This window comes from Coturnix japonica, chromosome 16, assembly GCF_054131305.1.
Source record: "Coturnix japonica strain WE chromosome 16, WE-NBRP24, whole genome shotgun sequence".
NCBI classification, from domain to species: Eukaryota; Metazoa; Chordata; class Aves; order Galliformes; family Phasianidae; genus Coturnix; species Coturnix japonica.
In genome coordinates this window covers 233037-257052 of record NC_140678.1, presented here as the reverse complement: position 1 = coordinate 257052, position 24016 = coordinate 233037, and the positions used below count along the sequence as shown (strand labels likewise).

The following is a 24016-nucleotide window of genomic DNA, read 5'->3' as shown; positions in this document are numbered from 1 at the left end:
GGCAAAGGTTTCTGGGGCAGGGCAGGAAGCATAGTGCTGGCTTTGCAAATGTGAATCCAGAAATCACTGTCAGCAACAGTCAGGGTGGCTGCAGAGGGGCTCAGGGTCCAGCTGCCATTTATCCCTCAGCCCCAGGATGCAATGGTCCCTCACTTACCCACACACTGATTCCACTGGTAGTGCTGCACGTAGCCCTGTGGACAGCCACATCTGTAGCCCCCAAGCACGTTCTGGCAGCCATGCTGGCACCGGTGGTTTCCATCACACTCATCTACATCTGCAGCAATGTAACACAGGGGGTGGTGAGACAACAGCTCCCTGTCCCATGCACAGGAACCACACGTGTACACAGTACATGCTTGGAAGCCAGTACCCATCAGGGTGTTTATGTAGGTGAATGGTTCTGCCCTATTATAACTCTGTGTCTTGCACTTGAATAGCACCATCAGTCCCAAGCCCCACATATATCCCCCTTGCAGCTTGGATGGTGAAGAGATTGTGAAGACCTACCTTCACAATTGACACCAGAGCTGTCCAGGGAGAATCCCTTCTGACATTCACAGTTGTAGCTTCCTGGTGTGTTCAGACACTGCCCTTTGGCTCCACACAGAGAGGGCTGAGCTGTGCACTCATTATTGTCTGCAAAACATTAGCAACTGCCTGTAAGTTCAACCAGAAGGGGAGTGTGGCTTTGAGGTCAGCTCCCTGGCACTGGTAACAGAATGAAACATCAGATGCTGACTGCAGAGAGGTCAGCAGCAGCTCTCTTCAGAGCTGCAGTATTCCACAGCCAGAGCTGCAGGGCTTGGAGAGACTGCAGGGCCTGAAGCTAACCCCCCCCAGATACCCTCCATGTGCACAGCAGCCAATGCCTTTACTCACCAATGCAGGATGAGTGGTGCTGAGTGAAGCCTGGAGGGCATTTGCAGTTGAATCCTCCAATAACGTTCACACACAGGAACTGGCAGTTGTGCTGCTTGGTGGAACACTCATCCAAGTCTAAAGCAACAAGAACAAGAACATGTGTCCTAGTTTCTCTCATGGAGATAGCTTATCTCCGTGGTCTGAGTTGATGGCAGCTGAGCACACATTGTGAAACAGGTGTGCAGAAAAGACTGGGACCTGGCATGGACCAACCTCTGAAACATCACACACAAAGGTCCTCCTGCATATGAGAGTCACAAGTCTAGGCAGACTCTCCATCTCTGGTTACATCCCAGCACACAGGGAAGACAGAGTTTTTTCTCTACCTCCCCAGTAAGCCACAAATCCCAGCCCTCTCAGGTTCTCAGACCACTTCTCTTGCAGGCTGAGATGAGGCAGGGTCTCTGCTGCTTCCTTCTCCTGGGAAAATACCTTTGCAAATCTTTCCATCTTCTTGCAGAATGTATCCTCGTGGGCACGAGCACTGGTAGCTGCCCTCTGTGTTCTTGCAGATGAAGTTACATGGCTTAGGGGACTGGTTACACTCATCCAGATCTGGAGTTGAGAGACACAGGACAAAGTGTTAATGGGCTGTGCTGCTGGATGGGGCCCCATGTCACAGCCCTGCCACAGCCACACAGGTATATATGGACAGAGGTGGAAGCCAGGCTCTGGGGAGGAGGGATTTAGGTCCCTCTCTTTGCATGCTAAGAAGAAGGGACAGAGGGAGGCTTGCCAAGGCCAAGGGCTGTACATAGAAATGGGTTTCTTTCTCCCAACTCACCCACACAGGCTGTGCCCGTGATATCTGCTGTGTAGCCCAGCTTGCAGTGGCAGCGGAAGGAGCCGATGCTGTTGATGCACTGTCCATTCTTGCAGAGGTTGGGCAGTACCTTGCACTCATCAATATCTGCAGGAGAGAGTGAAGGAACTGTTAGTACCAGTGCTGCCTTCTAAAGTCATGCTCCTATGACTGCATTCTGCCAGGACAAACCAGGCTCTAAGTGAGCACCAGAGGTTACATGCAGGCAGATGTAAGATAATGTTGCAGAAGCTTCTTGTCTGCTCCAGGCACTGTGCAGACCTGACCTAGTCAGTTTCCAGTGCAGTTCAGCTTGTACCCACATTTCTGCTTTCTTCCATCTGCACTAAAGGTGATTTGGGACCCAGCTCACCTCTCCCATCAGTGGAGTACCCTGGACCGTGAGGACACATTTTCTTGTACTGGGCAGTTCCAAGAAGGGGGCAGAGCTCACACTGGGGTCCCCAACTGCGCCCACTGTTGCAGCAGCACTCAGATTTGGTGACCAGGTTGCGGTTGGTGGAAGACATCTGGCACATGGTTTGCAGTACTTCAGTGAAGCAGAAGCCCTGGCGGGTGTCTGGATAGAGAGGTCGGGAAGACAAGTTCAGGATGTGAGACTATGTCAGCAGCAATGATGACTGAGTAACCTGTCCAGACTGTTTCTGTCCTGAGCCCCATTTCTGGCCCAATCCCTTGTCCCTGAACCTGACAGATCCTGGGGGTCTCCTTGGCACTGCCCTGGCTGCTTCTCACCTCCCAGTTCTCCTGGCACAGCAGTGGCTGTGCCAAGGCTCAGTGCCCTACAAGTCACTCAAGGTGCACCCTGCCTCTGTGGGCAAAACTCAACATGGTTAAGTATGGACAACAAATTGTTCACAAAGCAAATCTTAACAGCAAACTTGTCTGCACTTTTCTTCTGTCCCCACAGCTCACTGAACTTGTGGTTCAAGATTTTCAAATCTTACTTTGGGCAAATTCCCAAAGCACCTGAGAAGCACCATGTGACACTAACCAGAGGCTGATAAAGACCATGGTAATTACCGATACACTCTGTGCCAGAGGGACTGACTTCAAAACCTTCATTGCAATCACAGCGGTAACTTCCCACCGTGTTGATGCAGCGGCCATTGGGGCAGATTCCAGGCTTGGTGCGGCACTCATTTTCATCTAGGAAAGAAGTCACAAAGAACTGTGGTGACAAATTTCAGCTTTCCATGAGTTTCCATGCTACCATTCATCCTGAACCAAGCCCACACAGTCCTCTGAGTTACACTCCTACATCCTCAGACAGCTGAGAAACAAACCCACTTTCCCCAGAACTCCCATAAAGCAGAGTGCCCAACTTCCCTGCTTTGCACATTCTCCATCTGCAAATGGCTGAGCTGCCAGAGTGGGACTGGAGCTGAGCGTGCTCTGCATTCCTCCTGTCCCTACCACTGTGCAGGTGTGCATGGGCCAGCACTTCTGAAAGCAGCACAGTGCAAAGAGGCTTGACACTGACATGGAGAGATTCGAAAAAAATAACACAAGGTGTAATGTTGTGTCATCCTGGGCTGTATGTGGGTCTACAGATTAGCAGAGACTGTGGGTGAGAGGGCATCTAATAGGATTGGAAGCCGTGACACACAGCAAAACCCAGGAAGGATTTGTTTCACAGGACAAAAGCAAAAGCTGCAGGGTTGCATACAAGTCCAGCCCCACTGAGAACCCCCCCCAGCCTAGCCCTTGCTACCTGTGCAGCCCTCTCCATCAGGTCTGCGCTGCATTCCTGGTGGGCAGATACACAGGAAGGTGCCGATGAGATTCTTGCACAGCATTCCTCGAGACTCGCAGTCGTGCAGACCCTCTGCACACTCATCCAGATCTGAAACCAATAGTTTGGTGAGAACATCCTGCCAGCTTGAACCACTGTGGGAACAGCTAAGTGGTGTTCAAAGCTACACTCTTCTGCCAATCCCTGCTGCCCTGGCCAAAGCTGGCACATGGCAGACACCAGGGGAGATGCAAGAGTGAGCACAGGCCCAAAGACAGTAGTCCAGATGTACTGCCTTCTGTGTAGTACCAGAGACAGACAAGAGGCAGGGACCTGGAGAGTGTGTGGGAGCTCCCCAGATGTCTGCAGAAGGAAGATTTTACCTCTGCACATTCTTCTGTCGTCTCGGAGGGCATACCCAGATGGACATGTGCACTCATAGGAGCCAAAAGTGTTGATGCAGCGGAATGCACAAAGCAAAGGATTTGATGCACACTCATTAATATCTGGGAAACAGAAGAGAGGAGAGAGCTTGATTCTGCACTCTGAGCAGGATCAGCTGACAGTAGACCTGCCTAAGTCAGACTTCCCTTCTGCACATTCCCCTCATGACAACTTTCTATGCTTCACCAAGGCTTCCTGTCACAGTCTGCATACACTGCAGGTGCCTGAGCCCCTCTCTGATGCAGACAGGATCATGGATCCTTGCTGAGGCAGCTACTGCTTTCAAATTGGCCTCCAACACTCACTCTGAGTTCCAGCCTCAGAGGAAGCCAAAGGAGATGCTGACCTGACTGCTGCTCACTCAGCCAGACAATGAACCAACTGGGGGCACACACACAGCCTGAACGTGGCTGTGGTTTTCTGGGACAATAATTTAATTATACAAGTGTCTGTGGAGGAAGGGGATGAGGGACACTGTGGGAACCAAGGGAACAGGAGAGTGGGAAGCAAGAAGAGATTTCCTTGGTTTCTCCCATCTTCAGCTCTGCAAGGCAGGGTGAAGGGGCAGACCCACTGCAGCCTTACCTTCACATGTCATCATGGGCCCTGGCTCAAAGCCCTCATCACAGACACATTCAAAACCTCCCACCACGTTGGTGCAGGTACCATTCCCACAGGGGTTGCCAATGGAGCATTCATCTGTATCTGGAGGAAGGCAGGACCAGGTTAGGTAGATGATTTATATAGGAAAGATGTAGGCTGGTAACTTCTTGCAGCCAAGCATCCACACAGGCTCAGCAAAATCAGTAGCCAGGGTTAAAAAAGGAAGGGACAGGGTAAAAGTGCATTCAAAAACCCTTCTTTCCAAACACACACACACACACACACACACACTCCCGTGCTTTCTTATAGCTGTTGACATAAGGAGGACAAACACTCAGGCCCTTACCCACACAGTTGACTCCCGTGTAGTCGAGGTTGTACCCAAAGGGGCACTCGCAGCGGAAGGAACCATCAGTATTAATGCAGGCCCCGTTGATACAGACACCCAGGTTCTCTGAGCATTCATTCACATCTAGAGGGGTAACCAAGGCAAGGTTAAATCACATGGGAGCATGTGGCTAGAAACACCCCCATCCTCTTTGAGCTGGCCCTGAAATCCCAGCCTCCTGCCAGAACTGGAGATTGCATGGGTGAGCAGAGACCATGAGCTTAGGAGGGACTGCACATTCCCCCCTTACTGCCACTGGGACTGAGCTCTTCTCTCCTGAAAGCCAAGGTATGGTCGCCCCCCACAGGACACATTTCTTGTCCCTGTACCACACCATACCTTCTCGGGTGTCACCTGGACCTGGGATGGCTCCGTGGCCATATGGACACAGCTCCTGGAAGGCAACTGGAAGAAAGCAGAAACGTGAGCTGGGTTTAGACATGAACACATTTCCAGAGGCCAAAGTGTGTTTTTGCTGCTTCTAGGGCATGACTGAGGGCTTGACAGCTCACTGCACAAATGAGTTCTGAGATTGCAGGGCAGTTCTCCCCACATGGAGGAGCCCCTTTTGCTGGACAGCTTGCACAGTTGCCTGTCTGGACCAACCTTCACACCTTCCCTGCACTGCTGATGTTGGAGGCCCAGCCCACCTACCATTTCCTTCTTGTGGGCACAGTTCACACGGGTCTCCCCAGCCTTCTCCTGGCATCTTGCTGCAGCAGCACCGAGCCTTGGTGGTGTTGAAGGCCTTGGGGACAGAGCACTTCCCATTGTCAAAGCGAGTGAAGCAGAAGCTTTGGCGAGTATCTGTAGGACAGGGAAATGCACAGAGCATTGCAGTCATCCAATGGTGATGCTGTCCTCCTCTCCCCTTCAGCATCAGGAAGGGTCTTCTTCAGGATGCTGGTGTTCTGGATGACTCTGCAGATGGGCAGTGCTGCTGTGGAGGAAATGGGCAGCCCACCCACCCATCCCAAATTCTGTCTTAGAGACACCAAGTTGTCTTGCCGAAAACCAGGATATCTTAATATCCAACTCGCACTCTTATCAATCTTGAGAACAACTCAAAGGGGTCACAGCAGGCAGCTGTGCCAGCTCCTGCCTCCATCCACGGTGTTTGTGTTTGCCATGTCCTGTACTTCCCCATCATCCCATGGGCAGAGCTGCACTCACCAAAGCACCGCCGGCCATTGTCAGACAGCACAAAGCCTGGGGGGCAGACACACTGGAAGCTGCCAGGAGTATTGGTGCATGTCCCAAAGAGACAGATGTTGGGCTCCTCTTCACATTCATTGATATCTGAAAGCATTGCAGATGTATTACAGAGCAGCCAAAAGTCACTCCTTTTTTTTCCATAGCATTAAAACCAGGTGAAGTTGCCATCTCTGGGGTACTCTGCTGCCTGCAGGTTACCACCCTTCCTGGGAACAGAGACCCCGGCCCTAACCCTGAACACACTTTCAGGGCAAATGGGACAGTGAAGTGGCCAGGGTACAGCAAAAACACTGACCCTCCTCAGTCCTGGGAGTACCTTGGCCTTACTCTGTGCCCAGTCATTCCAAGAAGTTATTTGGAGGTGGTGACACATGCCCAGCCCACCCAGGAAGGATATGGTTGCTCTGAGAGCCTCCCAGGTCAGCCACATGCTGTGCTGGAAATGGAGGAGACAGAGAGGCAACATTACCAATGCAATTGTCGTTCTGCACTTCATACCCAGGGGGGCAAATACAGCGGAAGGAGCCCTCCAGGTTCTGGCAAGTGCCTGGGGAGCAGGTCCCAGGCAGGCTCACGCACTCGTTGATGTCTGCAGAGGAGGGGAAATAACCAGTGACAGCATCAGTGCTCAGCTCTGAGAACCCAGTTGCAGGGTGCCTTTCTGCAGACAGGCCCTCACCTAGCAGCTGCACACTGCTTTACTCTAAGGACACAAAGAAAGAATTTTTCAGACATGCACCTTGGCAATGCAGGCTCAGCTCTACAGGACAACATGCTGCAGGAAGCAGTGTGACAGATACAGGCAACTTGGGCACAATGTGCTTGTCTGACACTGAAGCCTCAGGGGCTGCACAACAGCACTGGCAACAGTTCTGGCAGAGCCAGTCCTGACTGTGAGGTTGTTCCAAAGGCATCACTGGTACAATCACGGATGATTTAGGAGGATGGACAAGGTGATGTTTGTCCTCACTGCCTGTAGGTCTCAGCTGGCATTGCTTGACCATAGACACAGGCACAGTAAGCCCAGTTTCCATGGGCAGTTAAATGATAGTGCTTTGGCTTCATGGGACTCGGGACCTTGCTAGTGGATCTGGAGAGTCTATTGCCTGAGAAGGACACTCACCTACACAGTTCTTCCCATCAGGAGTCCGGTCGTAGCCCTCTTGGCACAGGCACTGAAAGGAGCCGATGCTGTTGATGCATTGGCCATTTCGACACACCTGCCCCACCATGGATGAGCACTCATCAATGTCTGTGGGAGGGAAATGACAATCACAGTGGGAAGAAATACAGAACATTATTGTCAGCGTGCCACCATAACCACCCCACACCCCTGACTGCTGACATGTACAACCACCCCTGCAGTCACAGCCTGGACCAGCAGTTGTAGCAACTGCTACAACCTGATACACAGAACTGAATTCCTGCACGCCACTGCAGGGCACACAGAGAATGCCCCACAACTCCTGCCAAACGGCACCAGTTTGTCACCCATGTGCAACTCACCCATGCAGTCATTATTGTGTGTAAGCTCAAAGCCAGGGAAGCACAGACAGTTGTAGGACCCAACTGTGTTCTTACAGGTCCCATTTCCACAGGGCTGTCGATCACATTCATCAATATCTGCAGGGAAAAAGACACTGATGACTAAGAGGCTGAGAACAACTGCCTTGAAGGGGAGGGCAGATGGGGCCCAGCCAGGTGCACCATGCCACTGTGGTTTTGCAGCCTGGATTATGAGGACATGGTGGCACAACCCAGCAGGTGCTGGAGAAAGCTCACGTCCATCATGAAATGTGATTCACTCAAAAGGGCAGCACAGGATTGGGGTGGCCACACTGACCCATGCACATGGTCTGCTCCCCGGTGGCCTTGAAGCCATTGTGACAGATGCAGATGTAGCTGCCTTCAGTGTCAACACAGTCCCCGTGGCTGCAGACGTTGGGGATTTCCTGGCATTCGTTGCGACCTACGACAAAGCACAGTGGGTGCTGGTGAGCAGAAGGGATGGATTAAATGGAAAGAGCCAAGGTACTGCCCTCCTGCAGGTCCTGCTGAGTCTGTGAGCAAAAGCACAGGAAGACAGGGCTGTGGGTTTCTTAGAGATGGCTTCACTGAGAACAAGCATGATGACATACTGATCTGCAATCTTTAAAATACGATCTAAGTGAGCTCCCAAAGGAAAGCTGCTCTGCTATTTCTGCATCCTCTTGGCCACGTTAGGACTAAAAAAAGAGCAGATAATAGACAGAAGGATCTGGCCTTCTGCTGGGTGATAACCACCTGCATGAATTTTCCCCATCCCCCAGGGGCCTGCAGTTCCTAAGAACTATTCCATAAGTGGAGATATCCCACAGTCACAGTGTGGGCAAGTCGTGGTTCCCAGGTCTGACAAAAGATCAGGAAGGAATGCAGGGGGACGGTGCATCCCTCATCCTGTCCTTCCTTGAGCCCACCCCAGTGCTCTGCAGAGACAGCCAAAGGTCTCAGCAGTGCCAGCACTCCCTCACTCGCCTCTAAAGCAAGCAGCAAGCAGCTCCCATCTTACCCACGCAGGCTCCACTAGGTGACAGCTTGTATCCAGTTGAGCATTCGCACCTGTAGCTGCCTGGGATGTTGATGCAGTCAGCATTGCGCTGGCAGAGGTTTTCTCCACTGCTGCATTCATCAATGTCTGCAGGAGAAGCACATATGGACTGTTGGGGCATTGTCCTGCTGGGGTTGGAGAGGCTCAGTGGAGTCACCTGAATTTTAACCCCTGGTTCGACTCAACCAGTGTCTTTTTTATTTATTTTTATTTTCAATAATAAAATGCATTTTAGGAACAACTCAAACCTTTTAAATGCTTTTAAACCCAACAGCCCATGCCAAGGGACAAAGGAGGAGAAACAAACAGGAAGATTCATGAACATCAGCAATTTTTGTTCAACCGTTAGCATGGAAAATTAAAATTATTTCAAGAGAAATAATGGCCAAGAATGTGTGGACTCTGTTCCACCTCTTCTGTCAGCCGATGCACCATGCACTTGATACACCATGAGTGAAGGAGATGCTTCTGCTATACTGCAGCCCCTCACCCTCCCAGCTCCCTCTGGCTGCAGTCCTGGCCTCTGTTACCTTCACAGATGAGCAGTATGTTGTTGTAGCTGAATCCAATAGGGCACTCGCACCGGAAGCTGCCAATCTGGTTGATGCAGACACCATTGGTACAGATTGCAGGGATCTCACTGCACTCATCAATATCTGCACACAGACAACATCTATCACCATCCCAGGAAGGCAGAAATGAGGAAAGCATCAGGAACAACTCCTGCAGGACTGACACTGGATTGTGCAGACAGCATCAGGCTGTGGCTGTTCTGCAGAGCTCTGTGCACACAGCAGAGCCACACAAGACTCCATGTCATACGAGATATAGGATTGCTGGCAGAGCCAGCATGGCATGTGTTAGGAGGGACCCTGCTCAGGTCTTAATTTGCAAAGGGAGGGGAAGCAAATAAGCTCATAGGCACTATGGCAGAGAGCACTGGTACCACAGGGTGTGGGGCAGGGGGGATGGCAGTACTCACCAATGGGCTTCCCTGTGTGGATGTCGATGATAAAGCCAGGGGCCTGGTTCCCACACAGGATCTGGTACTCGGCTGGAAGGGGAACATCACAGTCATGGCCATGTCTAGTGAGCAGGCAGTGAGGAACAAAAAGCCCAAATATGGCAAAGAGGATGCAGAGGGCAGGCGGACCCGCATGGTTCTCAGCCAGGAACCACAGGGCTGGCACGAGGAGCTGCCTGTCTGACATCATGCATATCTACAAGCACTGCCTGCCAGCCATGATGCTCTCCCTTTTTGCCAACTATTTTATTACTTCCACTGTGCCCATACCCCAAAGCTGTTGGGGGCAGCCATGGTCCCAGTGTGCCTTTCCAGGAAGTCTGACTTACGGCTGGCTGGAGTAGGACAGGGTTCACACGGTTTGTTCCAGGCTTTGCCAATGTTGTAGGAGCAGCAGCACATCTTCTTGGTCATGTTGAAGGAGAGCTCATTCTCACATGTGTCATTGTAGTTGCGATAGCACACACTCTTCCTCATATCTGTAAAGGCAGCCCAGACACTGACTTGTGCCTCCTGAGACCCAGCTGTGCTCACTGCACTTCCCACTCCTTCCACTCAGCCACAGTGCCCACAATGTGCTGTGCACCATACCACCCATGAGCAGAGCACAGCCAGGGCACTGACACAGCCCTTCCCAGAGATTCAGACAATGCCATACCCATGCAGTTGTTTCCTCCATTGACTTGCATGTATTCCGGGGGGCACACACAGGTGTAGTTGCCGAGGGTGTTGTAACAGGTCCCAGGGCCACAGATCCCAATGTGAGCAGAGCACTCATCAATATCTGCCAAAAAGAGGAGTCTGAAGGTTAAAGTACTTGAGTACAGGTAGTACAGGTCTAACATGGAGCGGAAGGTGTGCTGGGCACATTGTACACACAGGCTTGGGTCAGGGCTCATACAGCCTAGCACGGGGACCGGGCTGGTCTGACATAGAGAAAGGAGCCAGGGTTTGTGGTAAGGATGAAGAAAGAACAGATTCTGCCAGCCACTCCTATGGCATGAAGGAAAGATCGTGCACAGACAGAACCACAACTCTATACACACTTCCACACACATGATGCACACGCTAGGCTCACAGGCATGCAGGGCACGGTGCAGTTACCTTCACAGATCCGTGTGTCCTCGTTGAGGTAGTAGCCAAGGGGGCATTCACACTGGAAGCTGCCAAAAGTGTTCACACAGTTGCCACCCTGGCAGAGACCTGGCAGCTCCTGGCACTCGTCAATATCTGTGGTGGAAGAGCAGCCAGGGGATGTTCACCACCTGTAGCCCCAGCAACACCCCCAGCCCCAGTGTGCTGACCCACTGCCAGCACCTAAGCAGCTCTGCCAGGTGAATGGAGAGTGCTTGATGAGAACACACACTTGTTTATCACCCAGTGGTTGGAGCTTAGAGAGCACACAGCCAGCCCAGCTGTGTAGCAGATAGTGGGCAGGGTTCTGGGCAGGCTTACCTTCCAGGATGACAGTGATAGGGTTGGGCCGGAAACCTTCTCCTCCTGGGCACAGGGTCTTGTACTCAGCTGTAAGAAAAGTCAGTCAGGGAAAGAGGGCAGGGAGGGAAAACCAGGAGAATTCCAGTGAAAACAGGCCATGAAGATGGTGACAGTGGTCCAGGGTAAGTGACCTGACTCTCATCACACTCAAAGCTCTACCTGCCCACTCCTGAAAGGAACTATTTTACATCCACTTCCCTCCCCCAGCTTATGGTGATGAGGAACAAAGGATACCAACGTGAACTCCCCATGCACAACTTGCTGGTTTTCCCAGTCACACCTTCTCTCAGCCCTGGTCCACCTATGCAGCCCTGGGCAGCATGGTAAACCTCTCCTCCCTCAGCTTACTTTGCTTTTTTGTGATGATCACAAATACCAGACCTGAGGACCCTGAGAAACCATAAGGACGCTGCCTCTTCCTCTCCCTTCCTTCCTATATTGTCCATTCAGCCCATGTCCAATTTCATCCCAGATGTCTTCCCACTCACTCGTGTTGGCTGGAGGACAAAGCTCGCAGGGGTTGCCCCATGCACGACCCAGTGAGCAGCAGCAGGATGCCCGAGTGACACCAACTCCAATTTCTGCACTGCAGGAAATCCCCCCATCTCCACGATCCTGGGTGTCCAGGAAGCAGTTCCCAACACGGGTATCTGCACAGAGAAAGCAGCGTGAGCAAACCTGCCCAGCAAAGAATTGTATGCACGGGAGAAATAACATATCTCCAATCAGGAGAGTCTCCATACTGGTGAAAGAAGGTGGGTCAGGCTTAACAGGAGGAAGATACTCTTCTTTTGATGCAGATTAAAGTCTATCTCTGTTAGTGGCCAGCTCTGACCACAGTGGACCAACAAGAAGGACCACCTTGTTTGGAAAAGTGCTTATAACACAGATCCCCACTCACCCACACAGCCCACACCAGTGGGGTTCAACTCAAAGTCTTGTGGACAGTTGCACAGGTAGCTTCCAGGAGTGTTGACACACAGGCCGTTGATACAGTTCACAGGGTCTGCACATTCATTGATGTCTGAAAAGATGGAAAAATGATGAAGACTGAAAAGAATGATGAAGACAGCCTCAGAAAAGACAGTCCCTACCCTAAGTTCTGTGTGGTGTGGACAGGCTGTGTTCTCACAGCCATGACATTTGCAAGGCTCGCAGAATACATTTACAGAATAGCTCATTTGGAAGGGACATACAAAGATCATAAAGTCCATCTGCCTGACCACTCCAGGGCTAACCAAAAATCAAAGCAAATAAAGGAGGACATTGTCTGAATGCCTCTTGATCACTGAACAGGCATAGGGCATAACTACCTCTCTAGGAAGCCTGCTTCAGTGTCAGACCACTTCCATGGCAAAGAGGTTTTTCCTAATGTCCAGTCTGAACCTCCCCTGGTGCAGCTTTGCACTGTTTCCACTTATCCTGTCATCAGTTACCACGGAGAAGAGATCAAGACCTCCCTCTCTGATTCCCCTCCTCAGGAGGCTGCAGAAAGCAATGAGGTCACCTCTAACTTCCTTTCCTCTAACCTAAAAAGCTTGACTGTCCTTAGCTTCTCCTCACAGGATACGTCTTGCAGCCCTTTTGCCAGCTTTGATGCCCTTCTCTGGATGCTTTTAAGTATTTTAACATCCTTTTCATACCCTGCAGCCCAGAACTGCAAACAATATTCAAGGTGAGGCTGTACCCTGATGTGTTGAGCCTCATCCCATGGACCCACAGAAGTCCTGTACCTGTGCAGTTGCCTCCACTTCTGTCCAGTTCATAGCCATCATCACAGGCACAACGGAACATGCCAGGCAGGTTCTGGCAGGTCCCAAAGACACAGATATTCTGGAAGGTGCATTCATCAATGTCTGCAAAAGAAAGAGAGCTGGGTACACAGGATCTAGCAAGGTATTGGGCCAGAAAAGGCTTCTGCTCCCACTGAAAAACATTCACCGCCCAGCCACCCACATGGTAACCCACCTTCTCATGATCATTCTAGTGCCAAGGGATATCACCTCCTGGATGAGCAGGATGAGATCAAAGCCACAAAGGACTCCATATCTCTTGGAGCAGCGAACAAAACTCTGGTTACTTACCCTGACAGGCCTTGCTGTCCTCTGTAGGATTGAAGCCCATCTCACACTCACAGCGGTAACCCCCAGGTGCATTGAGACATTGTCCATTCTCACACAGGTTCACATTGTCTGCACACTCATCCACATCTGGTGAGAGTCAAGTGTGAGATTGACATGGCATTAACCAAGAGGTAGGAACCTTGCCCAGGACATTCCCACAAGCTTGTTCCCACCCCTCTGCTAGAAGGCTGCAAAGAAAGGGCAGTGCAAAACTTCTAATTGTCCTGAACCTCTCTGAACACCTGCTGAGAAGAATGTGGATCTCTCCTTAACGTACCTCAGCAGGTTATTCTGCAGGGCAGGCTGTAGTGGCTTTTTGGGGATGTCTGGTTTTGGGAACAGCCCACAAGCAGCCAGATGCCAAGAGAGGTTGGTAATTAAGAAGATTCTTGAGACAAGCAAGACAGGTAAGTCATGTTCCTGCTGCTAAGTGGGTTTGTGGGCCTCACCTGAGCAAGAGAAGCCATCTCCATTGAAGCCTTCTCTGCAGGCACAGCGGTAGGAGCCTGGTGTGTTGATGCAGTTAGCATTCAGGTTGCACTTGTGCTCTTCTGTTGCACACTCGTCCAAGTCTGGGCAGGGAGAAGCATCCGCTCAGTATTTTGCCTCTGGCCTTTCCTCTAGGCATGGAGAGCTAGTGTAGGGTCTCCAGGGATGTGCTCCAGGTGGACAAATATGCAGCCCAGGAGACTGCAGCCTCCAGGCACTTGAAGAACCTGTGAGTCTCCATGGCCATTATGCCCTCCCCTGGCAGTGCTGTCTGGCAGTGAGAAACATTCATGCACACATATCCTTATTCCTCATGCATCCCCAGTTCAGGCACACATACTATGCGTGCACCCGTGCATCCTTTTATACACACCATAAACTTGGATCCAATAAATGCCTGCTCTCAGGTAGAACTACCATACACACAGAACAACCCCACATACCACCAGCACCCACACATACCTGCACGTTCTACACCATACACCAACACACCATCAAACAGTCAGGCTGCCAGTCTGACACTCAACACACACCTCAACATCACTCACACACTCCACGCATCCCACAAATACATGCTCTCACTCTCACATTAATTCCCTTGTCCTTCCCAGGTATAGCTGCAGGGCCTGACAGTGTAACACCTGCAGACCGTCTTCATCCCACACCTACAAAAATCCTCATCCAGAGGAGTTCAAAAACACTGTAAGCACAAATGTCAAAACAGCTCAACCCTCAGAGGTACCAACAGAGCACTTGGACACACCAACATCCTCTTCAAGGTTGAGAACTCACCATTGCACTTCAGCCCATCTCCAAGCCAGCCTGTGCGACACTTGCACTTGAAGCTCCCAGGCACGTTGATACAGGAGGCATGCATGTCACAGTTGTGAGCCCCAATCTCACATTCATCAATGTCTGCAGGAAGGAAGGACATTAGAGTATGGCAGAGCTCAGCTTCTCCAAGACACAATGAGGGAGCCAGGTGCCATTCTGCTAACTGCTCAAGGAAGTCATGGTTCCTGGGAGCCTGAACCCCAGGGGATGAGAACAAGGTGGTTTGTGGAACAGGCTGCTCTAGGGTTGAATCCTTGAGTTCAAGAGCTTATCTGTACCCCCCACTGGAACATAAAGATAAAAGGAAGGGCAGGTCCCTGATTCAGATATAGACCAGGAAAGTGTTACCCAGACCAATGTTTGCCTGCCCAGCAGGGGCTCTCAGCACCCAGTACATCCCTGGGTGCCCACAGTATGCCCATCAGAGGGAAGATCCCTTCCTGGCAGCTGCTGTGGGTGTTTGTGAGGGTTCCCACCAGCACTCCTGGCTCCAGGTCTGGCATGCTCTCACCTGTGCAGCCCGTGGTTCCCTTCTTGACAAAGTAGCCCAGCTGGCAGTGACAGATGAAGGAGCCCTTTGTGTTTTCACACTCGCCGTGCAGGCAGATGTTAGGGTTAAGATCACATTCATTCACATCTGCAGGAGAAGGGATTTATTTTGAGCACCACAATAACCATATTCTGACCCTTGGGCAAGCTTCTAGTGCAATACTTCTCTCCCTCCAACAGCAGCCTACAGATGCAGTGCTGTCATATGCCCAGGGCACAGCCTTGTCCTCACCAATGCAGGTCTTCATGTCCAGGGATGCCATGAAACCATCAAAGCAGAGGCAGCGATATTCCCCAGGGATGTTTGTACATTGACCACCATCACAGATGTCTGGATTATCCTCACATTCATCAATATCTAGAAAGAAGGAGACTGTTGCTGAAGTACAGATGTTACAGTATGGGAAAGTATACTGTGGGAGCAGCAGGGGCAGGAGGGAGTCACAGGTGGGGCTGTGTAACAGACCATGTAGCTACATGACTGGGGATCCCAAAGAGAGGTGCAAAGCAAAGAGCAGTGCAGAGAAATCACCACTCTGGAAGTGACCCAAAAATGAGAACCTTTCACCCTGAAGCCAGCACTATGGGCAATGGACATAGAGAACCCTGGGACAGGATCTATGAGAGCCAGGCTTAGCACTCACCTGCACATGATCTCTTGTCGGGCATCAATGCATAGCCTTCACTGCAGCTGCACTCATAGCTGCCCTCCGAGTTGGAGCAATGTGTGTCACAGCCACCATTGGTTATGGTGCACTCATCAATGTCTGGGCGAGAAAGGGGAGGTCAGGAAACAGACGCTAGCTACATAATACAGATACAGTGCCATCATGGAAAGAGTGAAGGTGGGAGAGGTGCCTCTGTGGTGGGCTTACTGACAAGGGATCGAAGGTCCCCATGACAGATGAAAGCATTAGTGCCAACTCACAATAGTTGATTAGAACCCCTTGTCAAAAGTGTTGGTCTTGCAGCAGCTCAGGTAAGAGGTTCACCCCCCATCTGGAGCTAACTAACACTCAGGCACCCTGTTAAGCATCATAGGTGGTATGAGACCAGGAGCTCTGAGGTCTTGGCACAGCATCTGGCAAAGCGGAGCACTCACCGACACAGCCCTGCCTGTCTGGCGTGGCCTGGAAGCCTGAATCACACGCACACTGGTAGGTCCCAATGACATTGACACAGCGTCCGTTGCGACACAGATTGTCACTGAGGGAGCATTCATTGATATCTGTGGTGGAGAGAACATTTTGAGCAGCCGGTCATTCGAATCCCATGTTGAGCATCATGTGGCACCACATGTTAGAACTCAGCCTCAGTTCAGACTGGGATAGTTCCTTTTGCACAGCTTGCAGGTTATGGCCATGCAAACAACCTAAAGATGAATTGAGAGTTTAATACATAACAGCCCCTGACATCTCATCACACTGCCTAGACCCATTTCAGAGATTACCAGGGACTAGGAGCATCCATTCTTGAAGGGAAATCTGCTTGGAAGGTTGAGTTGGGGTGTATAGATCTGTGTGGGTACAGGTTATGTGGCTCCAGGTCTAGGGAATGACATTTCTTTTACTGGTAAAGATAGAGATGCAGCAGTTAGAAGGATACTCAGATTTTCCGTTGCCTTACCATCACCCTACTGCCCAACCTTCAGCAAACAGCAGTTAGAATAAGAGACGCCCTAAATGCAATGAAATCCCGAGAGCAACCTCAGCCCTTCCTGGTTAAATGTGTTCTACCCATACAAGGGATCAGAAGGACGTTCCCGGGTCCAGCATGACACTCAGTTCTCCCCACAGCATTATCCTGACCAGATTCTGGTCGTAACATAACTTTTTATCACCTTACCTATGCAAGTGTTCCCTTCAGAAGTCAGCTCATGTCCAGGGGGGCAGATGCATTCAAAGCTGCCATCTGTGTTCATGCAGATCCCACCTCGGCACAGCAGTGGGTCTCGCTCACACTCATTGATATCTGCAGAGGGTGACATGAAAAGTGGCTGATGGATCCTTCAGCTGGGTTTCCAGATGATAGGGTGATGCTGGTGACATGCACCAAAGCTTCATCACCAGAGATACATCCTAAAGCAGAGGCACATCTCCAAACTAACAGGACTTGGGTGAGCGCAATGGACTTATGGTTGCATTTTGGGTAATAGCAACTCTCGTATTGAGCTCAGAAAAACGTGAAGTGTTACATTAGGAGGAAATAAGATATTAACTTCATGCAGAATAGCCAGCAAGGACTGGATGGACAGCTACTAGTTCCCATCCCACTACTCTTAGTCAATTTCCACAAGTTCTTACACTATTAATTGTGTAAGGGAAGGCTGAAAAGTAGTAGAAGGAGCTGAGTGGTCACACGGAGGGAAAAGCCAAATATGAGAATCGGAGCTCAAAGCCATTAAGTTCAAGCTACTGGCCTGACAGATCTGCACTGAGCGAGCATGAGCTAATCCCCATGTGTAAGGGCAGTATCCTCACATGACAGGAATGAAAATACCAGGCATGAACTCTGCTCTTGGGTTATAAATCAGCAGTGCCCAGGTGCAGACAGAAGAATGAGAAAGACAGCAGATTGGCATGAATTGGCATGAGAACCCTTACCACATTTTCAATCTTCTCCATTGAAAAACAGTAAGGTGGTGTTATGAGCCCTTACCCATACAGTTCTTCATCATCATGAAGCCGCTCTCATAGCCTTCAAAGCACTCACACTCAAAGCTTCCTGGTGTGTTGACACAGGTACCATGACCACACAGGTCTGGTGAGATGCGGCACTCATCGATATCTGTGGGGAATGAACAGCAGGTTGCAGGACAGATTACAAGCACTGTTACAGCTGGCACTGGGCTGCTCGTCCTGCATGTTGAATTTTATGGCCCTGGACCGGCAGGTCCACCCAGGCAGACCAAAAATGTCTGCTCCCTGAAGGGACAGATAACAGTGAAGAATTCTCTGGTGCAGAACTGATCCTTCTTCCCACAAGATGGAGGAGCCTTTTGATTGTGACCCTGCCCTTGGCTTCTCTGCACATCCACACCACAATTGCCATGACTCTTCTGGGTACCACCATGCTGAGGATCCCACAGGTTAGTCATGGCAGCGAGACAGACAAGTGGTTCAGAAGGTAGTCGCTCTTCCCTTACCTGTGCAGTTCCTTTCTTCAGCATCCAGAGCAAAACCATTGCCACAGATACATCTGAAGCTGCCAATGGTGTTTCGACAAGTCCCATGAGTGCACAGGCCAGAGAAGACTTTACATTCATTCACATCTGTGCATGAAGGTAAAACAGTGTTTCAGGAAGGGGATGTCTGCAATTAACTTAGGGTCCTAGAGCAGGGAACAGCTTCCTTGAGCTGGGCTGAGGACAGCCTACTATTAGCGACTCCTCTCTTCCTTCTTACCTTTATAGAAGGGTCTGCCTGAAAGCACATCCCCTCGGTTGGCAAATCCAGGTCCCCTTGGGCAGATGGCCTTGTACTCACTAGAGCCAACCTTAGGACACTCTTCACAATCGATGCCCCAGGCTGAGCCCACAGAACAGCAGCACATGTCGATCCGGTACTTGCCCGGCAGAGGCTCTGTGCACTCATCTTCATCCCACTTCATGTAGCACTGTTCCACACGCACATCTGGTGAAAGAGCAGAGCTGAGTCCCTTCCTGCGGATCCTGATCTCTGGGAAGGCCAGAGATACCATTTTCTGGAACAACAGCTCTGTGGCACAGTTAGCATTGTCCTTAAAAGAGCTTTGGCTGGGGCCAGAATGCATTCTCCCTACAATACCCAGGTATGGGTCTTTTTGATATGGCCACCTTGGTTGGAATGCTAATGAAGATTATTAGAATGGATGTGACTGGTCTGTGACTGCTGGTTCTGGGGCACAGAATGAGTTCTTCACAGGGAGCTAGAAATGTAGATGCCCTGTGAAGGGCATGGGGTTGTCACAGCGTACCAAGAAAGCAGGCAGAAATTTCTTTGAGGCTCCAGGTCAGGGTGCTCTTACCCACACATGTCCTAGCAGTGCCATCGAGGGTCAGTCCTTCTGGACACTCACACCGAAAGGAGCCAGCTGTGTTCACACAGCGACCATTTGGGCAGACACCAGGAAAGACATCACACTCATTTACATCTGTTGGCAGCAAAGCAAAAGGCAGGTATAAGAGTGGCACGCAGTCATGACTGGGATGGCTTTGAGGGGCTTCTGGAGATCCAGGAAGAGCCCAGAGCTGCCCAACTGGCTAAAACTGGCAACTTGTCACACTGTAAAAAACCTGCTCCAGACACAGCCCCAGCCACATACAGAGATGTTTGCAAGGAGGCTGTATCACAGTGTCAGAGATGAGCAGACAGAGGGTAGTCCTATTGCAAAGGTCCACAGTTGGCACAGGGCTGACAGAGGAACACCAGGACTCACAGATGTCAGTACTGTGAGCACACAGGTGTTACATACCGGCCATACCCCAGCTGCAGTGCTCAGGGCAGGTGCCAATGCAAGAGATAACACAAAAATCACAGGGCTTCAGCAGGCTGTCTCCAAACTCAAAGATGCATAAAAAAAAGCAAATAAAAAATGATGTTCCCAATTAAAAAGTCTTCTGTGTCCTGCAGCACTTTACCTTCACATGTAACCCCCTTCATCCTGGCATAGCCCCGGGGACAGGCAGTATCTGCAAGAAAACATGAAACAAGAGGATTGTTAGAAGAGAAATGGGCTGCAGCCTGCCTTTCTGCCAAGCAGAACCTTACCAATCTCACAGCGCTCGCAGGGGCTTCCCCATGCTGCTCCCAGTGTAGCACAGCACTCTGATTTCAGTGTGGCCCCATTGATGTTCACCTCACAACGTCCATCCTGGATGTTCAGCCAGCATGTCCCTTTCATGCTGTCTGCAGGGGCAAAGGCAAGGCATGAATGAAGAGTGGTCTTTGGCCAAGGTTCCTAGCTTCACAGCAGCCATCTTTCCACGTGAAGCAAGTAGGATAAACTATTTCTGATTGTGTGACTATCATTTTTTTGGCCTTACGTTTAGGCTCTGGGGCGAAGGATTTTGTAGTGTGGACCCAAACTTTGCTGTTCCCCAGAGCCTTGTCCTACCACCACTATGTTGCAGAACAATGTATCTGCGCTCTCTGATACAGCTGTTTCAAAAGTTCTGTGTCCCTCCCTTTTTATCTTTTGGGTCACTGCCTTTCTGTCCCAGGTTCACCACACAGCAGTGCTCTGCAAAAGGCTGACCATCTAGGAAACAAGTACCACCTTGGTAACAAGGGATGTACTTACTCCTGGCATGCCTTAATCTCAGCACACTACAAATCCATCTGAATAAGATGGTAAATAAGAACCCACCACCCTGATGCCCTGTAGGGTCCCCTCAGACCCCATGTCTGCTCTTTGTCTTGCTGCAGTATATTTAGGGATTTCTCTGTGACCATGCTTGAAGCATTGCTGGGAAATGCAGCTTTTCAGGCTTTCTGGACTCATGACAGAGATATTCACTGTTACCAACAAGGAAATAAATGCAAAATGAGAAAATGAAAGCCTCAACGGATCTCCATCCCTAAGCTAGGATGGCAAAGGGTGATGCTGGGCAGGGCTGGTATCAGTGTCCCAAATCTCTCTCCAGAAGGCCATATCCTTACCCACGCAGATGGTGCCGCTGGGATCCAGCTTGCTGCCTGGGGAACACTCACAAGCAAAGGAACCAGCATTGTTCCTGCAGACACCGTTCACACAAGGGTTAGAGTTGCACTCATTGATATCTGCAGAAAGAAAGGGACTGTCACTGTGGTAAGCACCAGGGACCCAGAATTCTAGGCCAGGTACTTGGAGAGATGAGAAGCAAAGAACATTAAGAGGGGGAATTTTTAGCTGTACAGAGGATCTCCAGCCCAGGTTATTCAGATTCTGCATGTACAGCCCAAGTATGCATAATCTCAAAGTTGACAGGCACTGATCGCATGCACCACTACAACAAGCTTCTTCAGGGTTGAGGGAATGGATGCGTCAAAGTTAATGATTAAAACTATGGGGGAATGATGGATTCACTTGCTCAGGCCTGCTCCTGGCTAAGGTGGAGCAGTCACAGCATTGAGCATGGCCTTCATAAGCTATGTGAGGCTACACAGCACTTGGCATTTGTCACAGACAATGAGGGTTTTATCTAAACACATGGATAAAGTGTCACTGTTTTGGGGCTTTGTGGCTGGGAAACAAACCTCTCACGCTCTATGCTGAAAGGTTTCAATTAAGTCCCCAAAATGTGTAATTTTGGTTAGGCTTCAGCTACAATTTGGGGAGTCTAGAGGAAATTATTCTAGTTTTCAGTCACCAAAATGCCAGGATGTTTTAGGTTTGGATGTCTTCCATTTTGAATGAAGAGTGAGATTCCACCCCCCAAAAAAATTAAAAATCCCAAAGCCTGGATCTGCTCCAGTTCAGACTACTGTGGTCAGAAGAGAACCAAAGACATGCTGAACCTTGAGCTCCTTTCAGGCAGGACCACAAGACACAGCTCATCCTTTACACAGATGCTCTCTGTTGCCCTTAGAGTCACCTTACCTTCACAGGTATCTGTTTCAGTCCTGAAGACAAATCCCTTGGGGCAGGTGCAGGTGTAGCTGCCAGGTGTGTTGCGGCACAGCCCATTGTCACACAGCAGACGGTTGACAGTGCATTCATCAACATCTGTAGGCAGAGAGATGGGATTTCTGAGCTACAGCACCAGTGTGCACCCTCCTGCATTGCTTTAAGGATGGAACTGCAATGTGAAAAGTGTGTTAAATCCCACATGCCCAACTTCTCATGTAGTTCCTTGTCCTTTTCCACTGGGACTAGGCAGGTATGCTGCAGGGCATCAGCTGCTGTACTGCAGCTGTGCTGTGAAGGTCTGTGACCACCTCTCAGCCTCATATGCTGCAAGTGCACCGTCTCTCTCCTGACACTGAGCTGCTTTTCCCTATGCCACAACAAACTTGGGATGCCCCAAACTCACCCACACAATTCTTGCCCGTGGGGTCGGACTCATAGCCCAGGTTGCAGATGCAGCGGTAGCTCCCCCGCAGGTTCTCACACATGCCATTGGGGCAGATGTCAGGGTTGAGGGCACACTCATTGATGTCTGCACAGTGAAAGAGGGCAAATTAGATGGATCATGGCCAACCACAGACACAGGTATTTTCCACACTTTAATTCCTCATTGTTTCTTGATGCCAGTAGCCAGCTGAGTCACTCCTCTGCAGAAATTCCTCGTTCCTGGCCTACCTACTCCTTCGTATAAAGCTGTAGATCCTGGGGAGCCTTACTGCTCTCCTCTTGGTGCTTTGGAGCTGTGCACTTACAACCACCCTGGCTATGCAATCTCTCCTACATTTATTCACCAGCAGCTCTCACATACACATGCACAACGTTTTAACTCTCCTCCACAGCATAAGTCTCTCATGACACACAGTCCCACAGATGTATGCACACTCAGCTAAAGGCTGTTAAAAGAAAAACCTGAGAGTGACTTTAGATTTATCTATTTAGAATATAATACTTAGGATGCACGTACCTCTGCCATCAGCTGTTATTCCAATGCCACTACTGCAGAGTGCCTGGAATTCAGCTGTGTAGAAAGCACAGTAGAGTCATTGGATTTTCTGGACAACTTAAGTACAGTTAAATTAACACTGAGTAACACTGAATTTATAGTTTGCCCCTTTTCCCCTGCCCTTGTCTTTACCATGCCTCTGCCAGGCTCCCTAGGGCATCTCACTGAGAATCCATCATAGACTCACAGTGTCTCTGAGCACAATCCTGTCTGTTGCAAACCCATATGGGAAAAGGAGCTTACCAGAGTTTTTGGCAGGGCAGGGTTGGCAGGGCTCTCCAAAGCCATGATCTGGGTTCGCACAGCAGCACTCAGACTTGGTGACTGCCCCTGGAAAGGGACGGGCACATGTGCCTTTTTTAATGCCTCCATAACAGGTGCTGCGCATGTGGGTGTCCACACAGACCCGTCCATCCACCCCAATAGCCAGGCCTCCAAGGCATTCACATCGGAAGGAGCCCTCTGTGTTAATGCACCAGCCATTCATACAGATTCCTGGTGTCTCACACTCATCAATGTCTGGAAAAAGAACCACAAATTGGCTGTTAGCAAACCTTGGGCAGGAAGGCACAGAAAGGGGCCAAGCTCAGAGATGTACTCACCAACACAGTAGCGCCCGTTGGGAGCCAGCACAAAACCTGGCTTGCAGATACATTTGAAGCTGCCATCCTCATTGATACACATTCCATTGAGGCACATGTTGGTTGTGGCACATTCATCATGATCTGGGGAGGACAAGCAGAAAACATGAGCAGAGTCTGAGAGCTGCAGCAGGACTCTCCTGTGCTTAGATACTTCTATCATCCATCTTGTAGTCAAATTGCTTCTTATGGCAACAGATGTTAATCATCAAGGCAGAGTTCCCACTGCTACTTCTGCTAAGAGCTGTCCTGATGCATCCCTACCACTTGCAGCACCTTAGTAAGATGATCCAGCTCCCAGCAGGACTACTTGTACATTAGCTGCTAGAGGCAGGAACTCTCAGGGCGATGGAGAATGTCTTTCTTGCATACCCATCCCCACTCATGCTCCTGGATCTCATCTCCAGGAGCATTAACACCCTTATAAAAATGCTTCCCTCGTTTAGTACGTCTCTCCTTTCAAGATTCACTCTGCCATGGCAGTGTTTACCCAGGAGGAAGGAACTTGATGATCGTTAGGATCCCTTCCAACCCTACCAATTCTATGATTTT

The 24016-nt window shown here is 50.3% G+C and overlaps 1 protein-coding gene across 1 annotated transcript in view; it reads right to left on the bottom strand.

Annotated features, from left to right (window-relative positions):
* Window positions 1-24016, bottom strand: part of LOC107325586 (fibrillin-2) — a 61735-nt gene that overhangs the window by 4227 nt on the left and 33492 nt on the right. Inside the window, exons 15-62 of the mRNA XM_015886618.3 lie at window positions 23426-23548; window positions 23067-23342; window positions 22785-22838; window positions 22227-22352; window positions 21794-21919; window positions 20875-20994; window positions 19984-20121; window positions 19854-19904; window positions 19241-19366; window positions 18640-18867; window positions 18381-18506; window positions 17894-18022; window positions 17081-17206; window positions 16338-16463; window positions 15880-16002; window positions 15468-15593; window positions 15198-15323; window positions 14645-14767; window positions 13813-13935; window positions 13325-13450; window positions 12974-13096; window positions 12142-12264; window positions 11729-11890; window positions 11199-11267; window positions 10848-10973; window positions 10402-10527; window positions 10073-10222; window positions 9702-9773; window positions 9250-9375; window positions 8681-8806; window positions 7976-8101; window positions 7639-7755; window positions 7256-7384; window positions 6602-6721; window positions 6091-6216; window positions 5572-5724; window positions 5257-5322; window positions 4876-5001; window positions 4512-4631; window positions 3866-3988; window positions 3462-3593; window positions 2771-2896; window positions 2100-2306; window positions 1709-1834; window positions 1357-1479; window positions 883-999; window positions 511-639; window positions 158-277 (exon numbers count right to left, since the gene is read on the bottom strand). Coding sequence (XP_015742104.3) covers window positions 158-277; window positions 511-639; window positions 883-999; window positions 1357-1479; window positions 1709-1834; window positions 2100-2306; window positions 2771-2896; window positions 3462-3593; window positions 3866-3988; window positions 4512-4631; window positions 4876-5001; window positions 5257-5322; window positions 5572-5724; window positions 6091-6216; window positions 6602-6721; window positions 7256-7384; window positions 7639-7755; window positions 7976-8101; window positions 8681-8806; window positions 9250-9375; window positions 9702-9773; window positions 10073-10222; window positions 10402-10527; window positions 10848-10973; window positions 11199-11267; window positions 11729-11890; window positions 12142-12264; window positions 12974-13096; window positions 13325-13450; window positions 13813-13935; window positions 14645-14767; window positions 15198-15323; window positions 15468-15593; window positions 15880-16002; window positions 16338-16463; window positions 17081-17206; window positions 17894-18022; window positions 18381-18506; window positions 18640-18867; window positions 19241-19366; window positions 19854-19904; window positions 19984-20121; window positions 20875-20994; window positions 21794-21919; window positions 22227-22352; window positions 22785-22838; window positions 23067-23342; window positions 23426-23548 — 6111 coding nt within the window. The remainder of the gene's footprint in view (window positions 1-157; window positions 278-510; window positions 640-882; window positions 1000-1356; window positions 1480-1708; window positions 1835-2099; window positions 2307-2770; window positions 2897-3461; window positions 3594-3865; window positions 3989-4511; window positions 4632-4875; window positions 5002-5256; window positions 5323-5571; window positions 5725-6090; window positions 6217-6601; window positions 6722-7255; window positions 7385-7638; window positions 7756-7975; window positions 8102-8680; window positions 8807-9249; window positions 9376-9701; window positions 9774-10072; window positions 10223-10401; window positions 10528-10847; window positions 10974-11198; window positions 11268-11728; window positions 11891-12141; window positions 12265-12973; window positions 13097-13324; window positions 13451-13812; window positions 13936-14644; window positions 14768-15197; window positions 15324-15467; window positions 15594-15879; window positions 16003-16337; window positions 16464-17080; window positions 17207-17893; window positions 18023-18380; window positions 18507-18639; window positions 18868-19240; window positions 19367-19853; window positions 19905-19983; window positions 20122-20874; window positions 20995-21793; window positions 21920-22226; window positions 22353-22784; window positions 22839-23066; window positions 23343-23425; window positions 23549-24016) is intronic.